This window comes from Equus caballus, chromosome 2 (assembly GCF_041296265.1).
Source record: "Equus caballus isolate H_3958 breed thoroughbred chromosome 2, TB-T2T, whole genome shotgun sequence".
Taxonomy (NCBI): Eukaryota; Metazoa; Chordata; class Mammalia; order Perissodactyla; family Equidae; genus Equus; species Equus caballus.
This window is the reverse complement of record NC_091685.1, coordinates 6,486,308-6,512,783: the sequence shown is the minus strand read 5'-3', so window position 1 is coordinate 6,512,783 and position 26,476 is coordinate 6,486,308. Positions and strand designations below refer to the sequence as shown.

General features: G+C 39.2%; 1 protein-coding gene across 6 annotated transcripts in view; it reads left to right on the top strand.

Annotated features, from left to right (window-relative positions):
- ZYG11A (zyg-11 family member A, cell cycle regulator) overlaps positions 1-26,476 on the top strand; it is a 78,390-nt gene that overhangs the window by 16,738 nt on the left and 35,176 nt on the right. For 3 of the 6 annotated variants that reach the window (XM_023629866.2, XM_070259955.1, XM_070259953.1), the window contains exons 2-3: positions 280-445; positions 16,115-16,866. In XM_023629866.2, coding sequence (XP_023485634.1) covers positions 280-445; positions 16,115-16,866 — 918 coding nt within the window. Of the gene's footprint in view, positions 1-16; positions 113-279; positions 446-10,143; positions 10,321-16,114; positions 16,867-26,476 lie in introns of those variants that run through there. The other 3 variants (XM_023629875.2, XM_023629880.2, XM_023629876.2) reach the window with 3 other exon arrangements.

Here is a 26,476-nt window from a genome sequence, read left to right as displayed (position 1 = left end):
ATCCCTGTACTTTTAGTGGCTGGCACAGAACAGGCGATAAGTGAGGGATTGGAATAACTTAAATTTCTTCAAAATACAACAGAAGCTACAACAGATCAAATCTTCCCTTCAGGTAACAGTTGGAATAAGGTGGTTTATTACGTGTGAATCATTAGTTGAGTGAGGAGAATGTACCTTCAGGCGGCCTCATCAAGTAGTTTGATATATGGCATGCCCACTTTTATGTTGAGTTTTTGTAGATATATGCTAACTAAGTTTATTTGGGGGTTTGTTTGCTAGGAGGAGGCATCTCCCTACTCTTTGGTCAACATCTGCCTGGACTTCCTGATTGCTAACCTGGAGAAATTGTGTTCTGAAAGGTCTGATGGGACCCTGTGCCTTCCGGAGCATTGGAGTTTCCCTCAGGAAGTAGCTGATCGATTCCTTGGAGTGATGACGTGGCAAGGTAATGATAAGGCTCCTTTATAGCATACTCTTATAACACGTTACTATCTGAAAAGCCCTTTCACATACAATTCCTGTTTTGCTCCTCACAATAACTTGGTGGGAAATATAGAAATTATTCCCTTTTTTGTTTTTAAGGAAGATTAGCCCTTAGCTAACATCTGCTGCCAATCCTCCTCCTTTTGCTGAGGAAGACTGGCCCTGAGCTAACATCCATGCCCATCTTCCCCTACTTTATATGTGGGACGCCTACCACAGCATGGCTTGCCAAGCAGTGTGTAGGTCTGCACCCGCGATCTGAACCAGCAAACCCCGGGCCACCAAAGTGGAATATGCGAACTTAACTGCTGCAGCACTGGGCCGGCCCCAAAATTCTTCTCATTTTATTTGTGTGGAGGTTGAATCTCAGAGTTCTTCTGGGATCTGTTGATGGTAACTGTCTTGCTTCTAGGCTTGCCCTGCTGTTGGCTTAGCAGAGTGACCATAGTGGAGAACTAAGTCAAGCTATCGCTCATCTATCTGCTGTCTAGCTTCTGAAATGCTGTTGGCTGTAGTCTCATCTCCCATTCTTTTCGTTGTGAATATAAAGCTTTAACATTTTTTCTTTTACCTCCCATTGAGGTTTAAGGGTCTAGCTTCATTCTTTCGCATGTGGCTCTTTAGTTGTCCAAGTGCTATTTGTTGAAAAGGCTCTTCTTTCCCCACTGAGTGGTCTTGGCACTCTTGTTGAAAATCAGTTGACTGTAGATTCGTGGGTTTATTTCTTTACTCTCAGTTCTGTTGTATTGATTGATATGTCTGTCCTTATGTCAGTACCACAGTGTCTTGATTACTGTTGTCTTGTAGTGAGTTTTGAAATTGGAAAGTGTGAGTCTTCCAGCTTTATTCTTTTTCGGGATTGTTTTGGCTACTCTGGATTCCTTACATTTCCATATGAATTTTCAAATCAACTTGGCAGTTTCTGCAAAGAATCCAGCTGGGATTCCAATGGGGATTGCATCAAATATGTGTATCAATTTGGGGGAATATTGCCGTATTCTCAGAATTAAGTCTTCTGACCCATGATCATGATGTCTTTCTGTTTATTTGGATCATCTTTAATTATTTTCACCAATGTTTTGCCATCTTATCAGTCTGGAATCTTTCATTCATAAGCGTGGGATGTCTTTCTCTTTATTTAAAATAGACCTTTAATTTCTTTCAACAATGTTTTCTAGTTTATAAGTTTGACACTTTTGTTTATTTCTAAGTGTTTTCTTTTGGTATTATTATACATAGAATTGCTTTCTTTTTTTTTTTCAGGAAGATTAGCCCTGAGCTAACTACTGCCAGTCCTCCTCTTTTTGCTGGGGAAGACTGGCCCTGAGCTAACATCCATGCCCATCTTCCTCTACTTTATATGTGGGACACCTACCACAGCATGCCTTGCCAAGCAGTGCCATGTCGGCACCCAGGATCCGAACCGGCGAACCCTGGCTGCCAAAGCAGAGCTCGTGAACTTAACCACTATGCCACTGGGCCAGCCCCTAGGATTGATTTTTTTTGATGGTCATATATCCTAAAAAACTTTCTGAACTCATTTTTTACTTCTAATAATTGTTTAGTGGATTCTTTAGAATTTTCTATATACAATATCATGTCATCTGCAAATGGGGATAGTTTTACTTCTTCCTTTCCACTTCGGAGGCCTTTTATTTCATTTTCTTGTGCAGTTTCGCTGGTTAGAACCTCCAATCCAGTATTGAGGTATTGAACACTGAAGTTGAAGTATTGAAGCAGACGTCCTTGTGTTTTCCTGATCTTAGGGGGAAAGCCTCTAGTCTTTCACCATTCAGTGATGTTAGCTTTGGGTTTTTTGTAGCGGCCTTTAATAGGCTGAGGAGGTTCCCTTCTATTTCACTTTGTTGAGTGTTTTCATCAGGAAAAGGGTGTTGGATTGTTCTGCCTCTGTTGAAATGCTCCTGTGGGTTTTATTTTTTATTCATTAATATGGTGTGGATTACATTGCTTTTTGGATGTTAATCCAACATTGTTTTCCTGGGATAAATCTCACTTGGTCGTGGTGTGTAATTCTTTTCATATGTTGCTAGGTTAGATTTGCTGGTATTTTGATAAGAACTTACGCATCCATTATTTTAAGGGATATCAGGGTAATACTGGCCTCAAGGAGTTGGGAGGTGTTTCCTCTTTTCTGTTTTTTCGAAGAGTTTATGAAAAATTGGTGTATATTCTTTAAATGTTTGGTAGAATTCACTAGTGCAGCCCTCTTGGCTTCTTTGGGTAGTGTTTTGGTGGTGAGTTCAGTCTGTTTACTAGTTATAGGTCTATTCATATCGTCTATTTCTTCTTGGGTAGTTTTGGTAGTTTGTTATTCTTTTTTTTTTTTTTAATTTTTTTTTTTTTAAATTATTCCTTTTTCTCCCCAAAGCCCCCCGGTACATAGTTGTGTATTTTTAGTTGTGGGCCCTTCCAGTTGTGGCATGTGGGATGCTGCCTCAGCATGGCTTGATGAGCGGTGCTGTGTCCGCGCCCAGGATTCAAACTGGCGAAAGCCTGGGCCGCCAGAAGTGGAGCGTTCCAACTTAACCACTCGGCCACGGGTCCGGCCCCATGTGTTGTTCTATAAATTTGTGCATTTCATTTACATTATGTAGTTTATCAGCATACAGTTGTTCATAGTATCCCTTTATAATCCATTTTATTTCTGCAAGATCAGTAGTTGTATCTCTTCTTTCATTTCTCATCCTAGTAATTTGAGTTCTTGCTTTTTTTCTTCGTCAGTGGAGCCAAAGGTTTGTCAAAGGTTTGTTGAGCTTTTGAAAGAACCAGCGTTTGGTTTCATTGATCTCCGTCCTCCCCCCCACTTTATTGTCTTGTCTTTCTGCCGTTTCATTTATTTCTACTCTAGTCTTCATCATTTCCTTCTTCCTGCTCACTTCGTTTCGTTTGGTTTTGTTTTTCCTGTGTCTTAAGGTAGAAGTTTAGGTTATTGATTTGAGATTTTCTTTTTTCTTTTCGTTCTTTTTTTTTTTTTTTGAGGAAGATTAGCCCTGAGCTAACATCTGCTGCCAATCCTCCTCCTTTTGCTGAGGAAGACTGGCCCTGAGCTAACATCCATGCCCATCTTCCTCTACTTTATATGTGGGCCGCCTACCACAGCATGGCTTGCCAAGCAGTGCCATGTCCGCACCCGGGATCCGAACTGGCGAAAGCCAGGCTGCCAAAGTGGAACGTGCGAACTTAACCACTGTGCCACCGGGCCAGCCCCAAGATTTTCTTTTTTAAATATTTGCAATCAGAGCTATAAATGTCCCTCAAGCACTGCTTGAGCTGCATCCCATAAGTTTTTGTATGTTTTCATTTTTCATTCATCTCAAATTATTTTCCAGTTTCCCTTTTGATTTCTTTGACCCATTGTTTTTTTAGGAGTGTATTGTTTAATTTCCACATACTTGTGATGTTCCCAAATTTCTTCGTTATTAATTTTTCATTTCATTTCATTGTAGTTGGAGAACATACTTTATTTTAATTCTTTGAAATTTATTGGGATCTGTTTTGTGGGCTAATATATAGGGCCTTCTGTAGAGAATGTTCATGTGCTCTCGAGGAGAATGTATATTCTGCTGTTATTCGATGACTTCTGTAGATTTCTGTTGGATCTAGTTGGCTTATGCTAATCCGCTTCCTTATCGATTTTTTGCCTAGTTCTATATTGAAAGAGTTTTTGAATCCTCTTTGTTGTTCATGCTAAATAGGATATAGCTGTACTCTTAAGAAATTTAACAGGAAAGAAGAGAAAAAGGAGGTGGTAACTTTTTATGAAGGTGCTGGTGGGGGAAGGGATAGCACGGACCCTTCTGAATGTATGGAGAAAGGGAAAAGCCAATGAGGAGGGAAACATTAAAAATATAAGAGCTTGGGGCCGGCCCAGTGGCGCAGTGGTTAAGTGCGCACATTCCACTTTGGCAGCCTGGAGTTTGCCGGTTCGGATCCTGGGTGCGGACATGGCACCGCTTGGCAAGCCATGCTGTCGTAGGCGGCCCACATATAAAGTAGAGGAAGATGGGTACGGATGTTACCTCAGGGCCAGCCTTCCTCAGCAAAAAGAGGAGGATTGGCAGCAGATGTTAGCTCAGGGCTAATCTTCCTCAAAAAAAAAAAAAGGAGCTGAAAATTGATGACCCAAAGTACTGGAGGTAACTGAAGGAGTAGAATCATAAGCCTGGTTGAATAGGATTTGCCTCAGAAGGAAGAAATGACAGATAACTGAACAAAAACAGGAAAGAAAGTAGTGAGGGTGGGAGAAGAGCTGTCTTTGGTGTTGGTGGGGAGGAAAGTCATTCTGAAGGATTCTGGGTTATTTGCTGTCTGAGTGGAGGTGATAAAGAGAAGGAAATGAGATTTATTTTTTCCAGTTGGGGTTGGAGATAAGTACTTTGCAGAGTCAATGTTTATTGACTCAAGAGTTGATTTGTGGCAGAGGCAGAGTAGGTTTGGTGTTTGAGAGTCCTTAGGATAACCTCACAGGGGTGAAGCTCCTGGAGATTTGGTGACTGAGGCTGAGATTGGGAACTTTTGCTCTGTGGTTTAGTTGATAGGTAACTAAGAACAAAAACCTAAGAAAACATCAATTTTTCCCGGTTGAGGAGAGGAGCAATGTCTCAGTCATATGTTATTTAAGTTTCTATAATTATAAGGCCATTGAAGTTATAATGGCTAACAATTTGGCAGACACTGTACCAAGAGCTTTACATACATATTATCCCTTTCTACAGATGAAGACACTGAGGATCAGAGAAATTAAGTAAATTTTTGTCCGAGATCATGTATCTCAGAAGTGACAGGCTTTGCACCCAGGCACTCTGGCTCTAGAGACTTGTTTTTAACCGCCATGCTGTGCTTTAATATGTTCACTTAATGTGCTGAATTGTTTAGCCAGAATTTTGTGGGCTATTTGATAACCTTTTATGAGACCTATGGCAAATTTCTTAGAAATAGCTATCGGCTTGTGGGTGTTTTCATTTCTTATTTGTCAGGTCTCTCCTACTCAGCAGACAGTGTGCTCGGGGCTAAGGCCATGAAAATAAACCCTTGGCTCTGCTGCCCTTAAAGAACCCCTGAGACTGCTACCTTGTGTTTAGTTTCCCCCCAGGTTTTTCATATTCAGCTTTAATCTAAAGATGCTATATATCACCAGCTAAATAAATTTTCACAAATATTAAGTAGAAGAAGATGCATTATGTGCTTGTGACTTTTACCCTTGGAGTACCATGTATTTTTCAGAGTGAAGGCATAGAGTTTAGGGAGAGAGGAAGATAAATTTATTAAACCTTCTAATCTCTCTATAGATTTGACTTTTAAAAATTATTGTAAATATTTTTAAATATACAAAACTAGAGAAACTAAATAATCCTTAAGATATTCAGCTTCAACACTTATCAGCTCATGGCCAGTTGTTTTTTTTGTTGCTGAGGGAGATTTGCCCTCAGCTAGCATGGCCACTGATGAACGAGTGCTGTAGGTTCATGCGCGGGAACTGCACCTGGGCTGCCAAAGTAGAACACGCTGCACTTAACCCCTAGACTACTGAGGCTAGCCCTCATGGCCAGTCTCTTTTTGAAGAAGATTAGCCCTGAGCTAACATCTGCTGCCAATCCTCCTCCTTTTGCTGAGGAAGACCGGCCCCGAGCTAACGTCCATGCCCATCTTCCTCCACTTTCTATGTGGGATGCCTGCCACACATGGCTTGCCAAGCAGTGCCATGTCCGCACCCGGGATCCGAACCGGTGAACCCCGGGGCCGCTGAAGTGGAACATGCGCACTCAACCACTGTGCCACCGGGCTGGCCCTTCATGGCCAGTCTTGTATCATCCATACTTCTACCCACCCTTCCCCTGCCCCCAGATATTTTGAAGTAAATCCCAGATAGATCATTTCAACTGTACATGTAGCTGGGTAGGGGAGACTTTTAAAATATATCTAAGACAATTTTAATTTCACACTTAAAGTTTTTAATGTTAATTTTTAAAAAAAATTTCTCACAGCTTTATTTATTATTTATTTATTTTAAAAAATGTTTTATTTATTTTATTTCTTTTACTTTTTCTACCCAAATCCCCCCAGTACATAGTTGTGTGCTTTAGTTGTGGATCCTTCTAGTTGTGGCATGTGGGATGCCACCTCAATGTGGCCTGATGAGCAGTGCCATATCCACGCCCAGGATCTGAACTGGTGAAACCCTGGGCCATCAAAGTGGGGCATGTGAACTTAACCACTCAGCCACGGAGCTGGCCCCTGGACTTTGGGTGATTATGATGCCACAGTGTAGGGTCATCCTTGATAAAAAATGTACCACTCCGATGTGATGTCGATAATGAGGGAGGCTGTGCCTGTGTAGGGGCAGGATTATTGAGAAATCTCTACCTCCCTCTCAGTTGTCTTGTCAACCTAAAACTGCTTTAAAAAAAAGTAGTCTTTAGGGGCTGGCCCCAGGGCACTTTACTGCAGCAGCCTTGGTTCACGGGTTCAGATCCCAGGCCAGACCTCCACTACTCATCAATCCACATTGTGGCGGAACCCACATAGAAGATAGAGGAAGAATGGCACAGATATTAGTTCAGAGCTAATCTTCAAGCAAAAGAAAAAAAAGAGGAAGATTGGCAACAGATGTTAGCTCAGAGCGAATCTTTCTCAACAAAAAAATAAAGTGTTTAAAAAAATACACACAAAGATACAGATACACCCACAACATATATATTGCAAAATAATACAAGAGATAGAGGAGAAGCCTATAGATAAGCTTATCAACCAATCACAATTACATGGGCCTCATCTGGATACTAATTCAAACAAAGATCTTTGACAGTTCTAAGACAGTCAGTCAAAATGAACACTGACTGGATATTTGATAATATTAAGAAATTAATGTTGGGGCCGGCCCTGTGGCCGAGTGGTTAAGTTCACGCACTCTGCTTTGGTGGCCCAGGGTTTCGCCAGTTCGGATCCTGGATGTGGATGTGGCACCACTCATTAGGCCATGTTGAGGCGGTGTCCCACATGCCACAACTAGAAGGACCCACAACTAAAATATACAACTATGTACTGGAGGGATTTGGGCAGAAAAAGGAAAAATAAAATCCTTAAAAAAAAAAATCACCCGAAGTCCGTAATTTACCTTAGGATTCACTCTTGATGTGCATTCTATGGGTTTGGACAAAAGTATGATGATATATCTCCTTCCTTATAATATACAGAGTATTTTCACTGCCCTAAAAATCCTCTGTGCTCTGCCTGTGCATCTCTCTCTATTCCTGGCAACCGCTGATCTTTTTACTGTCCCCGTAGTGTTGTGTAGTTGGAATCATACAGCACGTAGTCTTTTCAGATTGGCTTCTGGCACTCAGTAATAAGCATTTAAGGTTCCTGCATGTCTTTTTTTTGATAGCTCATTTCTTTTTAGTACTGGAAAATAGTCCATTGTCTGGATGTACCACAGTTTATTCGTTCACCAACAGAAAGACATCTTGGCTCTTTCCAGGTTTTTGCAATTGTGAATAAAGCTGCTGTAAACATCTTTGTGCAGGTTTTTGTGTGGACGTAAGCCTTACTCCTATGAGTAAATAACAAGGAATGTGATTGCTAGATCATATGGTGAGAATACGTTTAGTTTTGTAAGAAACTGCCAAACTGTCTTCCAAAATGGCTATCCTATTTTGCCTTTCCACCAGCAGTGTCGGAGAGTTCCTGTTGCTCCACATCCTCTCCAGCTTTTGGTTCTATCAGTGTTCGTGATTTTGGCCATTCTGGGAGGTGTGTAGTGGTCTCTCATTGCTGTCTTAATTTGCATTTCCTTGACAACATATGGTGTGGAGCATCTTTCCATATGCTTATTTGCCATCAGTATATCTTCTGTGGTGAGACGTTTGTTAAGATCTTTGGCCTATTTTTTAGTTGAGGTGTTTGTTTTCTTATTGGTGAGTTTTAAGAGTTCTTTGTGTATTGGGGATAAGTCCTTTATCAGATAAGTCTTTTGCAATTATTTTCTACCAGCCTGGCTTGTGGTTTAATTCTCTTGACATTGTCTTTCACAGAGCAGAAGTTTTTTTTTTTTTTTTTTTTTTTAAGATCTTATGTTTTCCTTTTTCTCCCCAAAGCCCCCCGGTACATAGTTGTGTATTCTTCGTTGTGGGTTCTTCTAGTTGTGGCATGTGGGACGCTGCCTCAGCGTGGTCTGATGAGCAGTGCCATGTCCGCGCCCAGGATTCGAACTAACGAAACACTGGGCCGCCTGCAGTGGAGCGCGCGAACTTAACCACTCGGCCACGGGGCCAGCCCCCACAGAGCAGAAGTTTTTAATTCTAATAAAGTCTAGCTTATTGATTAATTCTTTCATGGAGTGTGTCTTTGGTGCTGTATCTAAAAAGACATCACTGTACCCAAGATCATCTAGGTTTTCTCCTATGTTATCTTCTAGGAGTTTTGTAGTTTTGGGTTTCCATTTTTTTTCTTTAAGATTTTGTTTATTTATTTAGTTTTTAAATTTTTCCTTCTTCTCCCTGAAGCCCTACAGTACATAGTTGTATATTTTATTTGTGGGTCCTTTTAGTTGTGGCATGTGGGGCACCGCCTCAGCAATACTTGATGAGCAGTGCCGTGTTCGAGCCCAGGATCTGAACTGGCAAAACCCTGGGCCGCCAAAGCAATGCACGCAAACTTAACCACTCGGCCATGGGGCCAGACCTTGTATGATCCATTTTGATCCTTTTTGTGAAGGGTGTAAGGTCTTTGTCTAGGTGAGTTTTTTTTTCATGTGGATGTCCAGTTGTTCCAGCACTATTTGTTGAAGAAACTGTCTTTGCTCCATTGAATTGCCTTTGCTCCTTTGTCAAATATCAGTTGAATGTATTTATATGGGTCTATTTCTGGGCTCTTCATTCTGTCCCATTCATGTATTTGTCTGTTCTTTCACCAGTACCACCCTGTCTTGATTACTCTAGCTTTATAAAGTCATGTCTGGAAGTCAGGTAGTGTCAGCCCTCCAGTTTTGTTCTTTTCTTTCAATGTTGTGTTGGCTAGTCTTGGTTTTTTGCCTTTCTGTATAAACTTCAGAATCAGTTTATCTATATCCACAAAATAACTTGCTGGAATTTTTTTTTTAAACATTTTATTTTTTCCTTTTTCTCCCCAAAGCCCCCCAGTGCGTAGTTGTATATTCTTCGTTGTGGGTCCTTCTAGTTGTGGCATGTGGGACGCTGCCTCAGCGTGGTTTGATGAGTAGTGCCATGTCCACGCCCAGGATTTGAACCCACGAAACCCTGGGCCGCATGCAGCGGAGCACACGAACTTAACCACTCGGCCACGGAGCTAGCCGCTTGATGTAATTTTTATTGGGATTGCATTGACTCTGCAGATCAAGTTGGGAAAAACTGATATCTTGACAATATCGAGTCTTCCTATTTGTGAATACGGAATCTGTCTCCATTTATTTAGTTATTCTTTCATTTTTTTTCAGAGCTTTATAGTTTTCCTCTTAGATCTTGTACACATTTTTTGTTAGATTTATATCTAAGTATTTTGATGTTTTGGGGTGCTAATGTAAACGGTAATGTGTTTTTAATTTCAAATTCCTCTTTTCATTGTTGGTATATAGGAAAGTGATTGACTTTTGTATTATTTCCCTTTCTTGTCTTGTTGCATTAGCAAGGACTTCCAGTACAACGTTTAAAAGGAGTGGTGAGAGGACATATCCTTGCCTTATACCATTATCCCTTGGTATCTGTGGGAGATTATTTACTAGATCCCCTCGCAAATACTGAAATCCAAGGATGCTCAAGTCCCTTAGATAAGATGGCATAGTATTTGCATCCACTGTATAATGTAAGTCATCTCTAGATTACTTATAATACCTAATACAATGTAAATGCTATGTGAAAAGTTGTTATACTGTATTGTTTAGGGAATAATGACGAGAAAAAAGTCTGTACATGTTCAGTACAGACATAGCCAGTGTTGGCCTTTTCATCCATAGTTGGTTGAGTCCACAGAGGCAGAAGATGCAGACACAGAGGGTTGACGGTACCTGATCTTAGTGGGAAAGCTTTAAGTTTCTCACGCTTGGATATGGTATTAACTGTAGATTCTTTTATAGATAGTCTTTATCAAGTTGAGGAAGTTCCCCTCTATTTGTAGTTTACTGAGAATTTTTATTATGATCAGGTATTGGATTCGTCAAATGCTGTGGGGCTTTTTTGCATCTATTGATCTGTGATTTTTTTTTTTTTTAAAGATTTTATTTTATTTTTCCTTTTTCTCCCCAAAGCCTCCAGGTACATAGCTGTGTATTCTTAGTTGTGGGTCCTTCTAATTGTGGTATGCAGGACACCGCCTCAGCGTGGCTCGATGAGCGGTGCCATGTCCACGCCCAGGATTCGAACTGGCACTAACTTAACCACTCAGCCACGGGGCCGGCCCCTTCATCTGTGATTTTTGATGTGATGGATTACATTAATTGATTTTTGAATGTTGGACCAGCCTTGCACACTTGGGATAAATCCCAGTTGGTCGTGGTGTATAATTCTTTTTCTACATTGTTAAATTAGATTTGCTAATATTTTGTTGAGGATTTTTACATCTGTGCTTATGAGAGAGATTGGTCTGTAGTTTTCTTTTGTAATATCTGTGTGGTTTTGGTGTTGGTGTAATGCTGGCCTCAAAGAATGAGTTAGGAAGTATTCCCTCTGCTTCTATCTTCTGAAAGAAATTGTAGAGAATTGCTATAATTTCTTCCTTAAGTATTTGGTAGAATTCACTAGTGAACTCATCTGGGCCTGGTGCTTTCTGTTTTGGAAGATTATTAATTATTGATTAAATTTATCTATTAAGCCCATTCAGATAATTATTTCTTCTTATGTGAGTTTTGGTAGATTGTGTCTTTCTAGGAGTTGGTCCATTTCATCAACGATATCAAATATGTGGGCGTCAAGTTGTTCTTGGTATTCCTTTCATGTCCATGGGATCTGTAGTGATGTCCTCTCTTTCATTTCTGATATTAGTAATTTGTCTCCTTTCTTCTTAGTTAGCCTGGCTAAAGGCTTAGTGATTTTATTGATCTTTTCAAAGAACCAGCTTTTGTTTTTGTTGGCTTTTCTCAATTGATTTCAGATTTTCAATTTCATTGATTTCTTCTTTCTTTTTTCTTTTTTGAGGAAGATTAGCCCTGAGCTAACATCCACCCCCAATCCTCCTCTTTTTGTTGAGGAAGATTGACCCTGAGCTAACCTCTGTGGCCATCTTCCTTTATTTTATGTGTGGGACGCCTCCACAGCATGGCTTGATAAGTGGTGCATAGGTCCATACCCGGAATCTGAACTGGTGAACTGTGGGCTGCCAAAGCGGAGCGTGCAAACTTAACTGCTGCGTCACTGGGCCGGCCCCCTCTTCTGCTTACTTTTGATTTGATTTATGCTGCTTTTTCTACTTTCTTAAGGTAGAAATTTAGATTGTTGATTTTAGATCTTTATTTTCTAATATATGCATTTAGTGCTGTAACTTTCCCTCTAAGCACTGCTCTCACAAATTTCGATAAATTGTGTTTTCATTTTCATTTAGTTCAAAATATTTTAAGACTTTTCTTAAGATTCCTTCTTTGACTCCTGTTGTTTAGAAGTGTTGTTTAATCTACATCTGTCTTGGGATTTTCCACTTACTTTATATTTTTTAAAGAAACTGTGGTTATTTGTTGTGTAGAGTTTCCCACAGTGTGGATTTTGCCATTGTTTGTGCTGTAATTTTGACATGTTCCTTCTGATCCCTGTAACCCTGTAAATTGGAAGTTAGAGGTAGAGGTTTGATTAGTTCAGGTTTGACTTTTTTTTGTAGTGCCCTTGACTTCCGTAAGGGGGTTAATAAAGTCTGGTTGTCTGGTTGGTTTTATGATTTTGGTGGCCATAGATGACCATTGCCTAGATTAATTAAATCATTAGGTGTCCTTGTAGGTTTGACTTTTGGTATTGATTACTCTAGGCCTTCCTGGCTTAGAGTACTTTTTCTTTCTTGTATTCTTGGTTACTCTTCCACAATTTCCTTTGTATACTTCTATTTCTCTGTATGCACCTTAAATGTTTTATGTTCTTTAAGGTTCCATCACCCTTCTCACTTTGTACACTTCCTGGGTAATTTTCTTTGGTTTAGCTACCACTTGTATTCTGATTCTGGAGAGTTCTCAGCTCAGGACTTTATTCTCAGCTCCAGAACCACTATCTAGGATGCCTCCTGGGTGTCCTCTAACTCTTCTCTGGGCTGCTGAGTCATCATATTCTTCTAGTTTTCTTTCTACCTCAGTGGCTGCTGCTTATCTGTCTCCTTATCCAGCTCCCCTTGAAATGCAGTGCAGATTAAAGGTTAGGAGCTCTGACTCTGGTGCTAGACTCTTTGGGTTTGTATACTGTCATGGCTAGTAGGTAAGTTTCCTTGGGCCAGTTACTTAACTCCTTATGCCTCGTCTCATCTGTAAAGTGTGACTAATAATAATACCTATCTCATTGGATTTTATGAGGATTTAGAGAGTTAATATATCTAAAATGTTTAGAATATTCAGTAACTGTTAGTTGTTATCATGACTACTCCTCATTCTACTATCTGACCTTAAATGTAGATGCTTTCAGTGCTTGGTCCTTCCTCCTTTACTTGTTACAGGTCATTCATTCCCATGGTTTTGAATACTGTCTATGCCGTTTAATTCCAAATGTTTGTGCTGCATTGTAGACTTAAAATATATAGTATCTAGTAGACCTTGGCTGATCTTGTGGGGTGTCCTGAAGGTAGAATAACTACTCCAATCTGTGTTGAGTTGAGGTGTGAGGGCTGGATTTTTTTTTTTTCTTTCTTTTTTAAGATTGGCACCTGAGCTGACAACTGTGGCCAATCTTTTTTTTTTTTTCTGCTTTATCTCCCCAGATCCCCCCTGGTACATAGTTGTGTATCTTAATTGCAGGTCCTTCTAGTTGTGGCATATGGGACACCGCCTCATCGTGGCCTGACAAGCAGTGCTATGTCCGCGCCCAGGATCCGAACCAGTGAAACCCTGGGCCGCCAGAGCGGAGAACGTGAACTTAACCACTCGGCCATGGAGCTGGCCCCTGGATTTTTTTTTTTTTAAAGATTGGCACCTAAGCTAACAACTGTTGCCAATCTTCTTTTTTTCTTTCTTTCTTTTTTTTAGTTGCTGCTTCTCCCTAAATTCCCCCAGTACATAGTTGTATATTTTAGTTATGGGTCCTTCTAGTTGTGGCATGCGGTACGCCTCCTCAACATGGCCTGATGAGTGGTGCCATGTCCACGCCCAGGATCCGAAGCAGCGAAACCCTGGCCTGCCGAAGTGGAGCACATGAACTTAACCAGTCGGCCATGGGGCCAGCCCCAGGGCTGGATCTTTATACTGCCCAACTCGGTCTTTGGATGCAGGTCTCCATGGGCAAGTGGTGTCACTTTGGGTGAGGCAACTCTTTTCAGCTGATATGGTCCCCATAGAGGATGGCTGTCATCTGGAGGCACTTCCCTCAGCTCAAGTAGTATGTCCTTTATTCCTAAAGGGGATCTGGGTGTCACATCACAGCACCCACTCTGCTACCATTTCCCCCATCTCCAAAATGGCTTGATCATCTACCTGATTGTTCAATGACTTAGGAGTCATTTTTCATTCTTCCTCCCTCTTCCCTTGATTCTGTTGAAACGTTTTCTACCTTCAAAATACTTAACTCAAACATTCTTTTCCTCCTAGTCCATCAGTGACACCTTTTTTCTTTCCTGTCACCTGGTCTCTCAAGTGGTTCACTTTTGCCCTTCACCAAAATCTGCTACACAGCAGAGAACAGTTCTCTTTTATCTTAATCAGATCTGGCCACTCTTCTGTCACTCTTCAAAGACGTCTCTTGTACTTAGGATAAAATGCCACTCACTTACCCTGGCCTGCAAGATCTGACTCTTGCCTCTGTCTCTAGGCTGTCAGCTGCGGGTATCCCCTCACCAGCTGTGTTCAGCCACACTGATTTTCTCTCATTTCACAGAAAAAGCCAAGCTGGTCCCCCATCAGGATTTTAGCTCTTCTCTCTATCTGGAATGACAGCTACCTTTGCTTTCACATCTTTTAAGTGTAAACTTAAGTGTTAGCACCTCAAACCCAGAGAGAGACAGAAGATTCTTGTCCTCCTCCTCCCTTTTCCCATCCCTGTATTATGTTTTCATTTGTTTCCTTTAGAACACTTACTACATTTTTAACGTTGGTAGCATTCTGCTTGTTCTGTATTCCCTTATATCTGTATTCTCCCTCTAGAGTGTAAGTAAACTCCATGATGGCAGGAGCCATGTCTGTGTCATTCACCATTCTTGGCATCTAGCATAGCACTTCGCATACAGTGAGCACTTGATGTTTGTTGAATAACTGTATAAGTGAGTGCACTAAGTTCTTCCTCAAAGCCTGAGGTATGGGGGCTTCCTTCTCCTGCTTTAGTAGCCCAGCCCGACTCAAAGTGGGCATCAGTTGATACACCTTTTCCCTCAGCCCTTTCCCCCAGTCTGTTTAGCCACATGTTCTGTCAGCCTTAGTTTAAATTTTCATCTCTCATCATTAAAATCATTAATAATCTCTTGCCCCATCTCACTCCCATCAAACACTATGCTAATTCCTTTACACTGTTACATATTTGGACTTTCTAAAAATATAGTTATGACCATTCATTTTTTGCTTAAAAATTTTGAGTCGTTCTCCATAGGGTAAAAGTCTGAGTTTCCTGGCTGGGTGTACAGGCCCCATCTGCCCTCTAGCTTTCCCTCCACTCATTTCCAGCCATGCCTCACTTGTACACTGGGTTCCAATAGTGCTGGTCTACTTAGGGTTGTTTCCACTAATCTGCTGTCACGTGCCTCCATGTCTTTGACATGTTCTTCCACCCTTCACCTTCCCCCTGCAAACTGATAGTCTTCAGAACCTTCCCCAAGGTTAATCTCATCTGTACTAATTGAGTACCTGGTGTGTACAAATCACTGCTGCATGTAATGTACTATTGTAATCATTTATTTATGTAACCTGTCTTCCTAGACATAATTGCTAGTGAATTCCTTGTGGTCACAGGTGTTTAATTACCTTGTGTGCCCGTTACTTAACGTGGATCTCACACATAGAAGATGCATTTCTAAATCTTGCTCAGTGAAATCTAGTACAACCCACTTGTTTTAAAGATGAGAATGAGTCCTGGAGAGGTAAGTGACTGGTCATATATAGTAGTGTTATTTGCATATTATATATCTCGTACTTATTCATTTTCTTTTTTTTAATGCGAACAAGGTTACTATGGATAAAACCGAACTCTGGAGTCAAACTGGCTTTGATTTCTGATTCTGTCACATAGTTTCACCTTGAGCAAGTTCCTTAACCTCTTTAAACTTCAGTTTCCTCAGCTATAAGATAGTAGTAATAATAGTTCAGTCATAGTATTATTGCAAAGAGTAATGAGATGATCTGAGTAAAGGGTTTAGAACAATGCGTGACACGGAGTAAGCAGTAAACGCAGTCATTGTTATTGTTAGCATCTGTCGTAGTTAATTGGCCACAGTGCCTCCTGGAAAAGGTGTGAGATTTAGTTGTTATTACAAGATGGTTTTGGTTCTCTTACAGGCAAGCTGACTGATAGAACAGCGAGCATTTTCCGGGGCAACCAAATGAAACTGAAGCTGGTCAATATTCAGAAAGCTAAAATCTCTACAGCTGCATTCGTAAAAGCCTTCTGCCATCACAGACTCATTGAACTGGATGCTACTGCAGTGCACGCTGACCTCCCAATCCCAGACATCATAAGTGGACTCTGCGGCAATAGCTGGATCCAGCAAAACCTCCGGTGTCTCCTGTTGGACTCAGCAAGCATCCCTCGAGATTCACGATTGCTCTCCTTTGGTCAGCTCACTGGTCTGCGCATTTTAAGTGTTTTCAATGTTAGTTTTCATAGTGAAGACCTGGCTGATGTTTCTCAGCTACCAAAACTGGAAAGCTTGGATATCTCCAATACTCTAGTCACTAACATCTCTGCCCTCCTTACCTGTAAGGATCGACTCAAATCTCTCACAATGCACTATCTGAAATGCCTAACTATGAGCAAATCACAAATTCTTGCAGTCATTAGAGAACTTAAATGTCTGCTTCACCTTGATATTTCTGATCACAGGCAACTCAAATCAGATCTGGCTTTTTATTTGCTACAGCAGAAGGATATTCTGCCTAATATTGTGTCACTGGATATTTCGGGTGGCAGTTACATCACCGATGGAGCTGTAGAACTGTTTATACGGCAACGACCTGCGATGCAATTTGTGGGACTATTGGCTACGGATGCTGGTTATTCTGACTTCTTTACTACAAAGCAAGGCTTGAGGGTTTGTTCTTATCTGAAATGTTTGTTTCCTGTGTTCAGAATGTTGTTAAGCTTTTGTTGTATATCAGAATATGAGGTGTTAAGGTTACAAAGACAGATAAAAAGTCCTTAAGGAGCTTAACAATAATTATTGTGTAGCTACTGTGTGGTAGGTTGTGAAAATATAACCTTAAACAGGATACATTCCTGGCCTTGACGACTTCTAATGTAGCTTGATAATGATAAGTACAGCCATTTATACATGGCCTCCTATGTGCCAGAGGCCATGTTGTGCACATGGTTTTCTACTTTAATCCTCCCATTTTACAGATGAGGATATGGGCGCTCAGGGAGGGTACGCCACTTATCCATAATCATAGAACTAATTATTAAATGGTAGAGTCAGGACTTATACCCAAGTCTTTGTGACTCTAAAACTTGTGTTTTTTTATCTCTATTAACAGCTAAATATAATTAATAAGGCAGATGATCAACATGGCTAACATCATTTTTGGTTAATGTATGACAAAATGTTTTAAGAAAAAGCCTTAAGAAAAGAATTTTGAGCATCACCAGAATAAATTTGTAGCCTCTTAGTGGTCCCTCTTTTTTTTTTTCTTTGCTGAGGAAGATTCATCCTGAGCTAACATCTGTTGCCAATCTTCCTCTTTTTTTTAAGGAGAAATAGCCCTGAGCTAACATCTGTGCCAGTCTTCCTCTCTTTTGTATGTGGGACACCACCACAGCATGGCTGACATGTGGTGTAGGTCTGCATCTGGGATCTGAACCTGTGAACCCAGGCCACTGAAGTAGAACCAAACTTAACCACTAGGCCTTAGGGCTGGCCCATTGGTGCTATTTTTAAAGTAGCATATATTTAAATATTCTAGAATATTTCTTTTTTAAGACAGTGATTCTCTACTTTAGTTATACATTGTAGTCACTTTAGAAGTGTTAAAATATGCTGATACCTATGTCCGTCCCCCAGAGGTTCTGATTTAACTGGGCTGGGACTTGGCCTGGGCATCAGGATTTTAAAAACTCCCAGGTAATTCTAATGTGTAGTTGAGGTTAAGAACCACTGCTCTAAAAGAACCCTGTCTCTATAATTATACCATATGTAAGTCTTCCTAGAGCAAGAGAGTAAAGTGATTTGCAAGCATTACTTGTTTTTACATTTTATTCTTTTGCTTTGAAAACAGCAATTATATTTTAAAAGCCCTTTTAATTCCAGCATCTCTAATGAAGGTAGAAGCCATCAGTTACATCATTAGGCTTGACATAGAGACACAATTTGAACTTTCAGATTCAATATGTGTAGTAGAGAATTGTTTACCAGGAATGTACACCTGCGCCTGTTTCAGATTAATAGCATTTAATGTCACATGAGCAAAAGACCACAGTGATTAAAAAAAAAAGACTTTAGCACAAACTCTTGGTATATACAATAATATGGGACAAGTGCTGGAGTATTCTTTAGAGGGATTATACATGTAGTTAAGATACTATCAAAGCAGGTACACCAAAAGAAAATGAGAAGTTTTGTTTCAGTAAACTTGGCCTAGTGTACATGTAAGTTTAGTTTCTTTTGAAATTTTAAAATTATGCATTATATAGTGTTGGATATTGTGGGGATGGAGAGGAGAGACCACAATCTTCCTAGTATTAAGAAACCATAAAGATTGGGGCTGACCCCGTGGCCCAGTGGTTAAGTTCGTGCGCTCCACTGCAGGTGGCCCGGTGTTTCGTCACTTCGAATCCTGGGTGCGGACATGGCACTGCTCATTAAGCCACGCTGAGGCAGCGTCCCACATACCACAACTAGAAGGATCCACAATGAAGACTATACAACTATGTACCGAGGGGCTTTGGGGAGAAAAAGGAAAAAAAATAAATCTTTAAAAAAAAAAAAAAAGTAAAGATCTTAAACCAGCTTTATGTGGAGTGTAAGGGATAGTAAGCTTAAAAGGTGTGTTTCCAGAAACCTTTTATTTAATAGGAATATGTGTATATTTTCAAATCAGATGCAAAATATACTAAGTATCTTTATTCTTTGGGTTGATCAAAAATTTGCTTACATTAAAATGGATAAAATTGGGGCCTGGCCCCATGGCCAAGTGGTTAAGTTTGTGCACTCCACTTCTGCCTCCCAGGGTTTCGCCAGTTCAGATCCTGGGGGCAGACCTGGCACCGCTCATCAAGCCATGCTGAGGTGGCATCCCACATAGCACAACCAGAAAGACCTACAACTAGAATATACAATTATGTGCTGGGGGGCTTTGGGGAGAAAAAGAAGAAAAAAGAAGATTGGCAACAGATGTTAGCTCAGGTGCCAATCTTTAAAAAAAAAAAGTAAAATTAAATGTTAGTGAAAACCTTCAAACACAACCAATGTAAGTTATTTCTTGCACCTCAATTTGGAATGGGTGACAATACCTTTTAAATGGGTGGAAAGGGCACCCACCATTAGTATTAAAAATAGCCATGCAACGTTTTTCATTTGCTAGGAAATCCTGTTGGTCCACTGGCGGGGTGTAGTGAGTATCCCTTATGAGGACTGTTTTTTAATGGCATCTGCAGGAAGCCATGGAGAAAAAGGGTGATGCAAACAGCTATCTGGTCTTCTTGGTCTTGCTGTGGCTTATTCTTTGTTTCTCTTTCAGCCCTTTCATCTGGATGATCACAAAACTTTTTTAAACTCTAGAATATATCCATTGCTTAGATTCTTAACAATGTGTAGGTCCTTGGGCAATTGATCCACGTATAGTACTTAAAGAATTGTTTTGAAATGATTTTTAACTTGCAGATTACTAATTTTAAAAATTTTGCCACATTTGTTTTATCATATCCTCTGTCTACACACACAAATTTTTTCTAAACCGTTTGAAAGTAGGATGCATACATCATGCTCCTCTATACCTCTTAATACTTGAGTTTTTATTTCCTAAGAGCAAGAAATTCTCCTTAATGACCACAGTGCAGTTATCAAATTTCAGGAAATTTAACATTGATGCAATGCTTTTATATAATCTACTCTACATATTTCCAGTGTTGCTTATCCCAATAATGCCCTTTAAAAAATATTTTTCCTTTTAATCCAGGATCATTTTTGCTTTCAGTTGTCATGTCTCTTTATAATTTAACCTGGAAGAGTTCCTTAGTCCTTGTCTTTTGAGATGATAATGTTTTTGAAGAAGACAGATCAGCTTTGTTTTGTTGGCTTTCTGGAAGAATGTTCATCGTTTTTGGTTTGTCTGCTGTTTCCTCATGATTACATTTAGGTTCTTCATCTCTGACTGGAATACCATATAAAGGATGTTGTGTCCTCCTTAAGATCACATTCTGCAGCATACGGTCGCCCTCATTAGCCATGTCACTATTCATCACGTGGTCACATTCAGATACTAGATAAAATATCCAGCTAGAGATAAAGTGTGATCTATATAGTATTGTATTGTTTCTATACTATATAGATGATATTTTTCCCTTGCACCTAATAAGCAGTATATAAGATAATTGAAGATTATGCACATATCCTGGTCCTCGTCAAACTTTCTGATCTAGATTTAGCATCCATTGATGATTCTTACCTGAACCAATCTCTTTTTTAAAAAGTTATTTTATTGAAATCATAACGGATTATAACGTTGTGTAGTTTTAGGTGTTCATTATTATATATCAGTTTCCATATAGACTACACCATGCTCACCACCAATAGTCTAGTTTTTAGTGGTCAAAATACGTATGTGCCCTTTTACCCCTTTCACCTGCCTCCCCCTTCCCCTTTCCCCTCTGGTAACTGCTAATCTGTTCTCTTTATCCATGTGTTTGTTTTTCTTCCACATATAAGTGAAATCATATGGTGTTTGTCTTTCTCTGTCTGGCTTATTTGGCTTAACTTAATACCCTCAAGGTCCATCCATGTTGTTGCAAATGGGACAATTTTGTCTTTTTTATGGCTGAGTAGTATTCCATTGTACATATATACCACATCTTTATCCATTCATCTATTGGTGGGCGCTTGGGTTGCTCCCACATCTTGGCTATTCTGAATAATGCAGTGAGCATAGGGTTGCATAAGTCTCTTTGAATTGTTGATTTCAAGTTCTTTGGATGAATACCCAGTAGTGGGATAGCTGGATCGTATGGCATTTCTATTTTTAATTTTCTCAGAGATCTCCATATTGTTTTATGTAGTGGCTGCATCAGTTTGCCTTCCTACCAGCTGTGTATGAGGGTTCCCTTTTCTCCACATTCTTTCCAACATTTGTTAATTTTTTTTTATTAAAGATTTTATTTTTTTCCTTTTTCTCCCCAAAGCTCCCCGGTACATAGTTGTGTATTCTTCGTTGTGGGTCCTTCTAGTTGTGGTACATGGGACGCTGCCTCAGCATGGTTTGATGAGCAGTGCCATGTCCGCGCCCAGGATTCAAACCAATGAAACACTGGGCTGCCTGCAGTGGGGTGCACAAGCTTAACCACTCGGCCATGGGGCCAGCCCCTCCAACATTTGTTAATTTTTATCTTCTTAATTATAGCCGTTCTGACTGGTGTAACATTAATATCTCATTGTAGTTTTGATTTGCAGTTCCCTAATAATTAGTGATGTTGAACACCTTTTCATGTGCCTGTTGGCCATCTGTATATCTTCTTTCAAAACATGTCCTTTCATATCCTCTCCCAATTTTTTGATTGGGTTGTTTCTCTTTTTGTTGTTGAGTTGTATGAGTTCTTTATATATTTTGGAGATTAACCCCTTGTTAGATATATGATTTGTAAATATTTTCTCCCAGTTGGTGGCTTGTCTTTTCTTTTTGTTCATGATTTCCTTTGTCTCATAGAAGCTTTTTAGTCTGATGTAGTTCTATTTGTTTATTTTTTCTCTTCTTTCCCTTGCCTGAGTAGACATGGTATTTGAAAAGATGCTACTGAGACCGATGGCAAAGAGTGTACTACCTGTATTTTCTTCTAGGAGTTTTATGGTTTCAGGTCTTACATTCAAGTCTTTGATCCATTTTGAGTTAATTTTTGTGTATGGTGTAAGATAATGGTCTACTTTCATTCTTTTGCATGTGGCTGTCCAGTTTTCCCAACAACATTTATTGAAGAGACATTCCTTTCTCCATTCTATGTTCTTGGCTCATTTGTCTGAGATTTGCTGTCCATAGATGTGTGGTTTTATTTCTGGGCTCTTGATTCTGTTCCATTGATCTGTGTGTCTGTTTTTGTACCAGTACCATGCTGTTTTAATTGCTGTAGCTTTGTAGTATATTTTGAAGTCCAGGATTGTGATGCCTCCAGCATTATTCTTTTTTCTATAGATTGCTTCAGCTAGTCAGGGTCTTTTTTCATTCCATATAAATTTTAGAATTCTTTGTTCTATTTGTGTGAAGAATGTTACTGGGATTCTGACTGGGATTGCATTGAATCTGTAGATTGCTTTAGGAAGTATGGACATTTTAACTATGTTTATTCTTCCAATCCTTGAGCATGGAATGTCTTTCCATTTCTTTGTCTTCTTCAGTTTCTTTCAATAATGTCTTATATTTTTATTGTCATATTAGTTTTCAGTGTGGCTGAGTTTCTTGCTAGATGTTTTATTCTTTTTGCTGCAATTGTAAATGGGATTTTATTCTCGACTTCTCTTTCTGCTAGTTCGTTATTAGTGTATAGAAATGCAGCTGGTTTTTGTGTATTGACTTTGTACCCTGCAACTTTACTGTATTTGTTTATTATAAAAGTTTTTTGGTGGATTTTTTTTGGATTTTCTATATATAAAATCATGTCATCCACAAATAGTGACAATTTTCCTTCCTTTACAATTTGGATGACTTTTATTCCTTTTTTTTTGCCAAATTGCTCTGGCTGGGACTTCTAATACTATGTTGAATAAGAGTGGCAAAAGAGGACATCTTTGTCTTGTTCTTGATCTTGGAAGGATAACCTTCAGTGTTTCACTGCTGTGTATGAAGCGAGCTATGGGTTTGTCATATAAGACCTTTATTATGTTTAGATACATTCCTTCTTTTTTAGTCATACATAGATGTTGAGCCTTGTTAAATGCTTTTTCTGCATCTATTGAGATGATCATATGATTTTTAATTTTTATTGAGTTTATGATAGGTTACAACCTTGTGAAATTTCAGTTGTACATTCTTTGTCAGTCATGTTGTAGGTGGACCGCTTCACCATTTGTGCCCACCCTTCAACCCCCATTTCCCCTGGTAGCCACTAATCTGTTCTCTTTGTTTACATGTTTAACTTCCACATGTGAATGAAGTCATACAGAGATTGTCTTTCTCTGGTTTATTTCACTTAACGTAATTCCCTCAAGGTCCATCCATGTTGTGAATAGGACGATTTTATTCTTTTTTATGGCTGAGTAGTAGTCCATTGTATATATATACCATATCTTCTTTATCCAGTTATCTGATGGGTGCTTAGGTTGCTTCCACGTCTTGGCTAGTGTAAATAATGCTGTGATGAACATTGGGGTACATGGGACTTTTGGAATTGCTGATTACAAGCTCTTTGGTTAGGTACCCAGTAGTGGGATGGCTGGGTCATATGGTATCTCTGTTTTTAATTTTTTGAGAAATCTCCATACTGTTTTCCATAGTGGCTGCACCAGTTTGCATTCCCACCAGCAGTGTATGAGGGATCCTTTTTCTCCACAACTTCTCCAACATTTGTCACTTTTTGTTTTGGTTATTTTTGCCATTCTAATGGATGTAGGGTGGTATCTTAGTGTACATTTCATTTGCATTTCCCTGATGATCAGTGATGATGAGCAGCTTTTTATGTGATTATTGGCCATCCGTATATCTTCTTTGGAGAAATGTCTGTTCATGTCTCCTGCCCATTTTTTGATCAGCCGCTTTGATTTTTTTTGTTGTTGAGTTGTGTGAGTTCCTTACATATGATGGAGATTAACCCTTTGTCGGATATATGATTTGCAAATATCTTTTCCCAATCAGTGGGTTGTTTTTTTGTTTCAACCCTTTTTTCCTTTTTCTTGAAGAAGCTCTTTAGTCTGATGAAGTCCAACTTGTTTATTCTTACCTTGTTTCTCTTCTGTGAGAAGACATGGTGTCCAAAAAGATCCTTTTATTACTGATCTCAAAGAGTGTACTGCCTATATTTTCTTCTAGAAGCCTTATGGTTTCAGGTCTTACCTTTAGGTCTTTGATCCATTTTGAGTTTATTTTTGTGAATGGTGAAAAAGAAGATTCGTTCTTTTACATATGGCTTTCCAGTTTTCCCAGCACCATTTGTCGAAAAGACTTTCTTTTCTCCGTTGTAACTTCTCCTTTTCATTTCTGATTTTATTTGAACCTTCTCCCTTTTTTTCTTAGTGAGTCTAGCTAAAGATTTGTCAATTCTAGGGGCCAGCCTGGTAGCGCAGTGGTCAAGTTCACACGTTCTGCTTCTCGGTGGCCCAGGGTTCACCAGTTCCTATTCTGGGTACAGACATGGCACCACTTGACAAAAGACATGCTGTGGTAGGGTCCCACGTATAAAGTAGACGAAGATGGGCACAGATGTTAGCTCAGGGCCAGTCTTCCTCAGTAAAAAGAGAAGGATTGGCAGTAGTTAGCTCAGGGCTAATCTTCCTCAAAAAAAAAAAAAAAGATTTTGTCAATTCTGTTTATCTTTTCAAAGAACCAGCTCTTAGTTACAGTGATCTTCTCTGTTGTCTTTTTAGTCTCTATTTCATTTATTTTCACTCTGATTTTTATTATTTCCTTCCTTCTGCTGCCTTTGGGCTTCATTTGTTCCTTTTTTCTAGTTCCTCTAGGTGTAATGTTAGATTGCTTGAGATTTTTCTTGTTTTTTGAGATAGGCCTGTATTGCTCTAAATTTTCTTGTTATTACTGCTTTTGCTGCATCTCATAGATTTTGGTATGTCATATTTCCATTTTCATTTGTTTTCAGGTAATGTTTGATTTCTCCTTTGATTTCTTTGGTAACCCAGTAATTGTTAAGTAGCACGTTGTTTAGACTCCACATAGTTGTGATTTTTCCAGCTTTCTTCTTGTAGTTGATTTCTAGTTTCATACTATTGTGGTTGGAAAAGATGCTTGATATGATTTCACTTTTCTTAAATTTATTGAAACTTGTTTTGTGTCTCATCATATGGTCTATCTTTGAGAATGTTCCATGTGCACTTTAGAAGAAATTATTCTGCTTTTGGATGGAATATTCTATATATATCTGTTAATTCCATCTGGCCTACCATTTCATTTAAGGCTAATGTTGACTTTCTTTCTGAACGATCTATCCATTGACATAAATAGATGTTAAAGTCCCATACTTTTATTGTATTGCTGTCAATTTCTCCCTTTAGGTCTGTTAATAATTGCTGTATATATTTTAGTGCTCCTATGTTAGGTCCATATATATTAATAAATGTTATGTCTTGATAGATTGTCTCCTTTATTCTTATATATAACTTTTATCTTTGTCTCTTTGTACTGTTTTTTGGCTTTAAGTCTATTTTGTCTGATGAGTATGGTTACACCTGCTCTCTTTTGGCTGCCATTTTCTTGGGGTATCATCTTCTACCCCTTGACTTTGATCTTGTGTTTATCTTTAGAGCTGACATGAATCTCCTGGAGGCAGCATATAGTTGGGTCTTGTTTTATAATCCATCCGGTCACTTTGTGTCTCTTGATTGGTGAATTCAGTCCATTTACATTAGGGTGATTGTTGATATATGAGGACCTCCTCCTGCCATTTTATCTTTTTTGTTTGTTGGTTGTTCTGTATCTCCATTGTTTTTTTTTCCTTGTGTTTCTGTCTGCCATTTCAGTTTAGTTGTTGTCTATGATGTTTTTCTTAGTTTCCTTTTTTTTATGTTTTGTTTCTGCTCTAGATATTTGTTTTGTGATTACCACGAGGTTTATATAAAACGTCTCAGATAAAATAGTCCTTTTTCTGCTCATAGCATCTCATCTCCATTTGCTTATACAGGTTCCATCCTTTTTCCCTTCCCTTTTTACGTTTTTGTTGTCACAATTTATCCCTTTTTGTGTTTTGACTTCAATACCATGTTGAAGTAGCTGTAGTTATTTTTAATGCTTTTCCCCCCCTTTAACCTTTATGCTATAATTGTTTAACAACCTGTTCTGATATAGAATTGCAATTTTTCTGATTCTGTCTATTTATCACCTTACTCAAAATTTTGTGTACTTTTCCCTTTTTGTTTCTGGTAGGAGAGCTCTTTTCAGGATTTCTTGTAAGGCAGATCTAGTTGTGTTGAACTCCCTCAGCTTTTGTTTGCATATGAAAGCCTTTATTTCTCCTTTATAACTTGAAAGATAACTTTGCTGGATAGAGTATTCTTTGCTGGCAGTTGTTTTCTTTCAGTATTTTGAGTATGTCATTCCAGTCTGTCCTGGCCTGTAGAGTTTCTGCTAAGAAATCTGCTGATAGCCCAGTGGAAGTTCCATTTTAGGTTACTGTCTTTGTTTCCCTGGCTGCCTTTAAAATTCTTTTGATATCATTGACATTTTACAGTTTTTATATAATGTGTCTTGGAGAAGGTCTTTTGTGGTGTGATAATTAGATGTTCTGTTGCTTTTGTGGACTTGTATATCCATTTCAATTCCCAGGTTTGGGAAGTTCTCCAC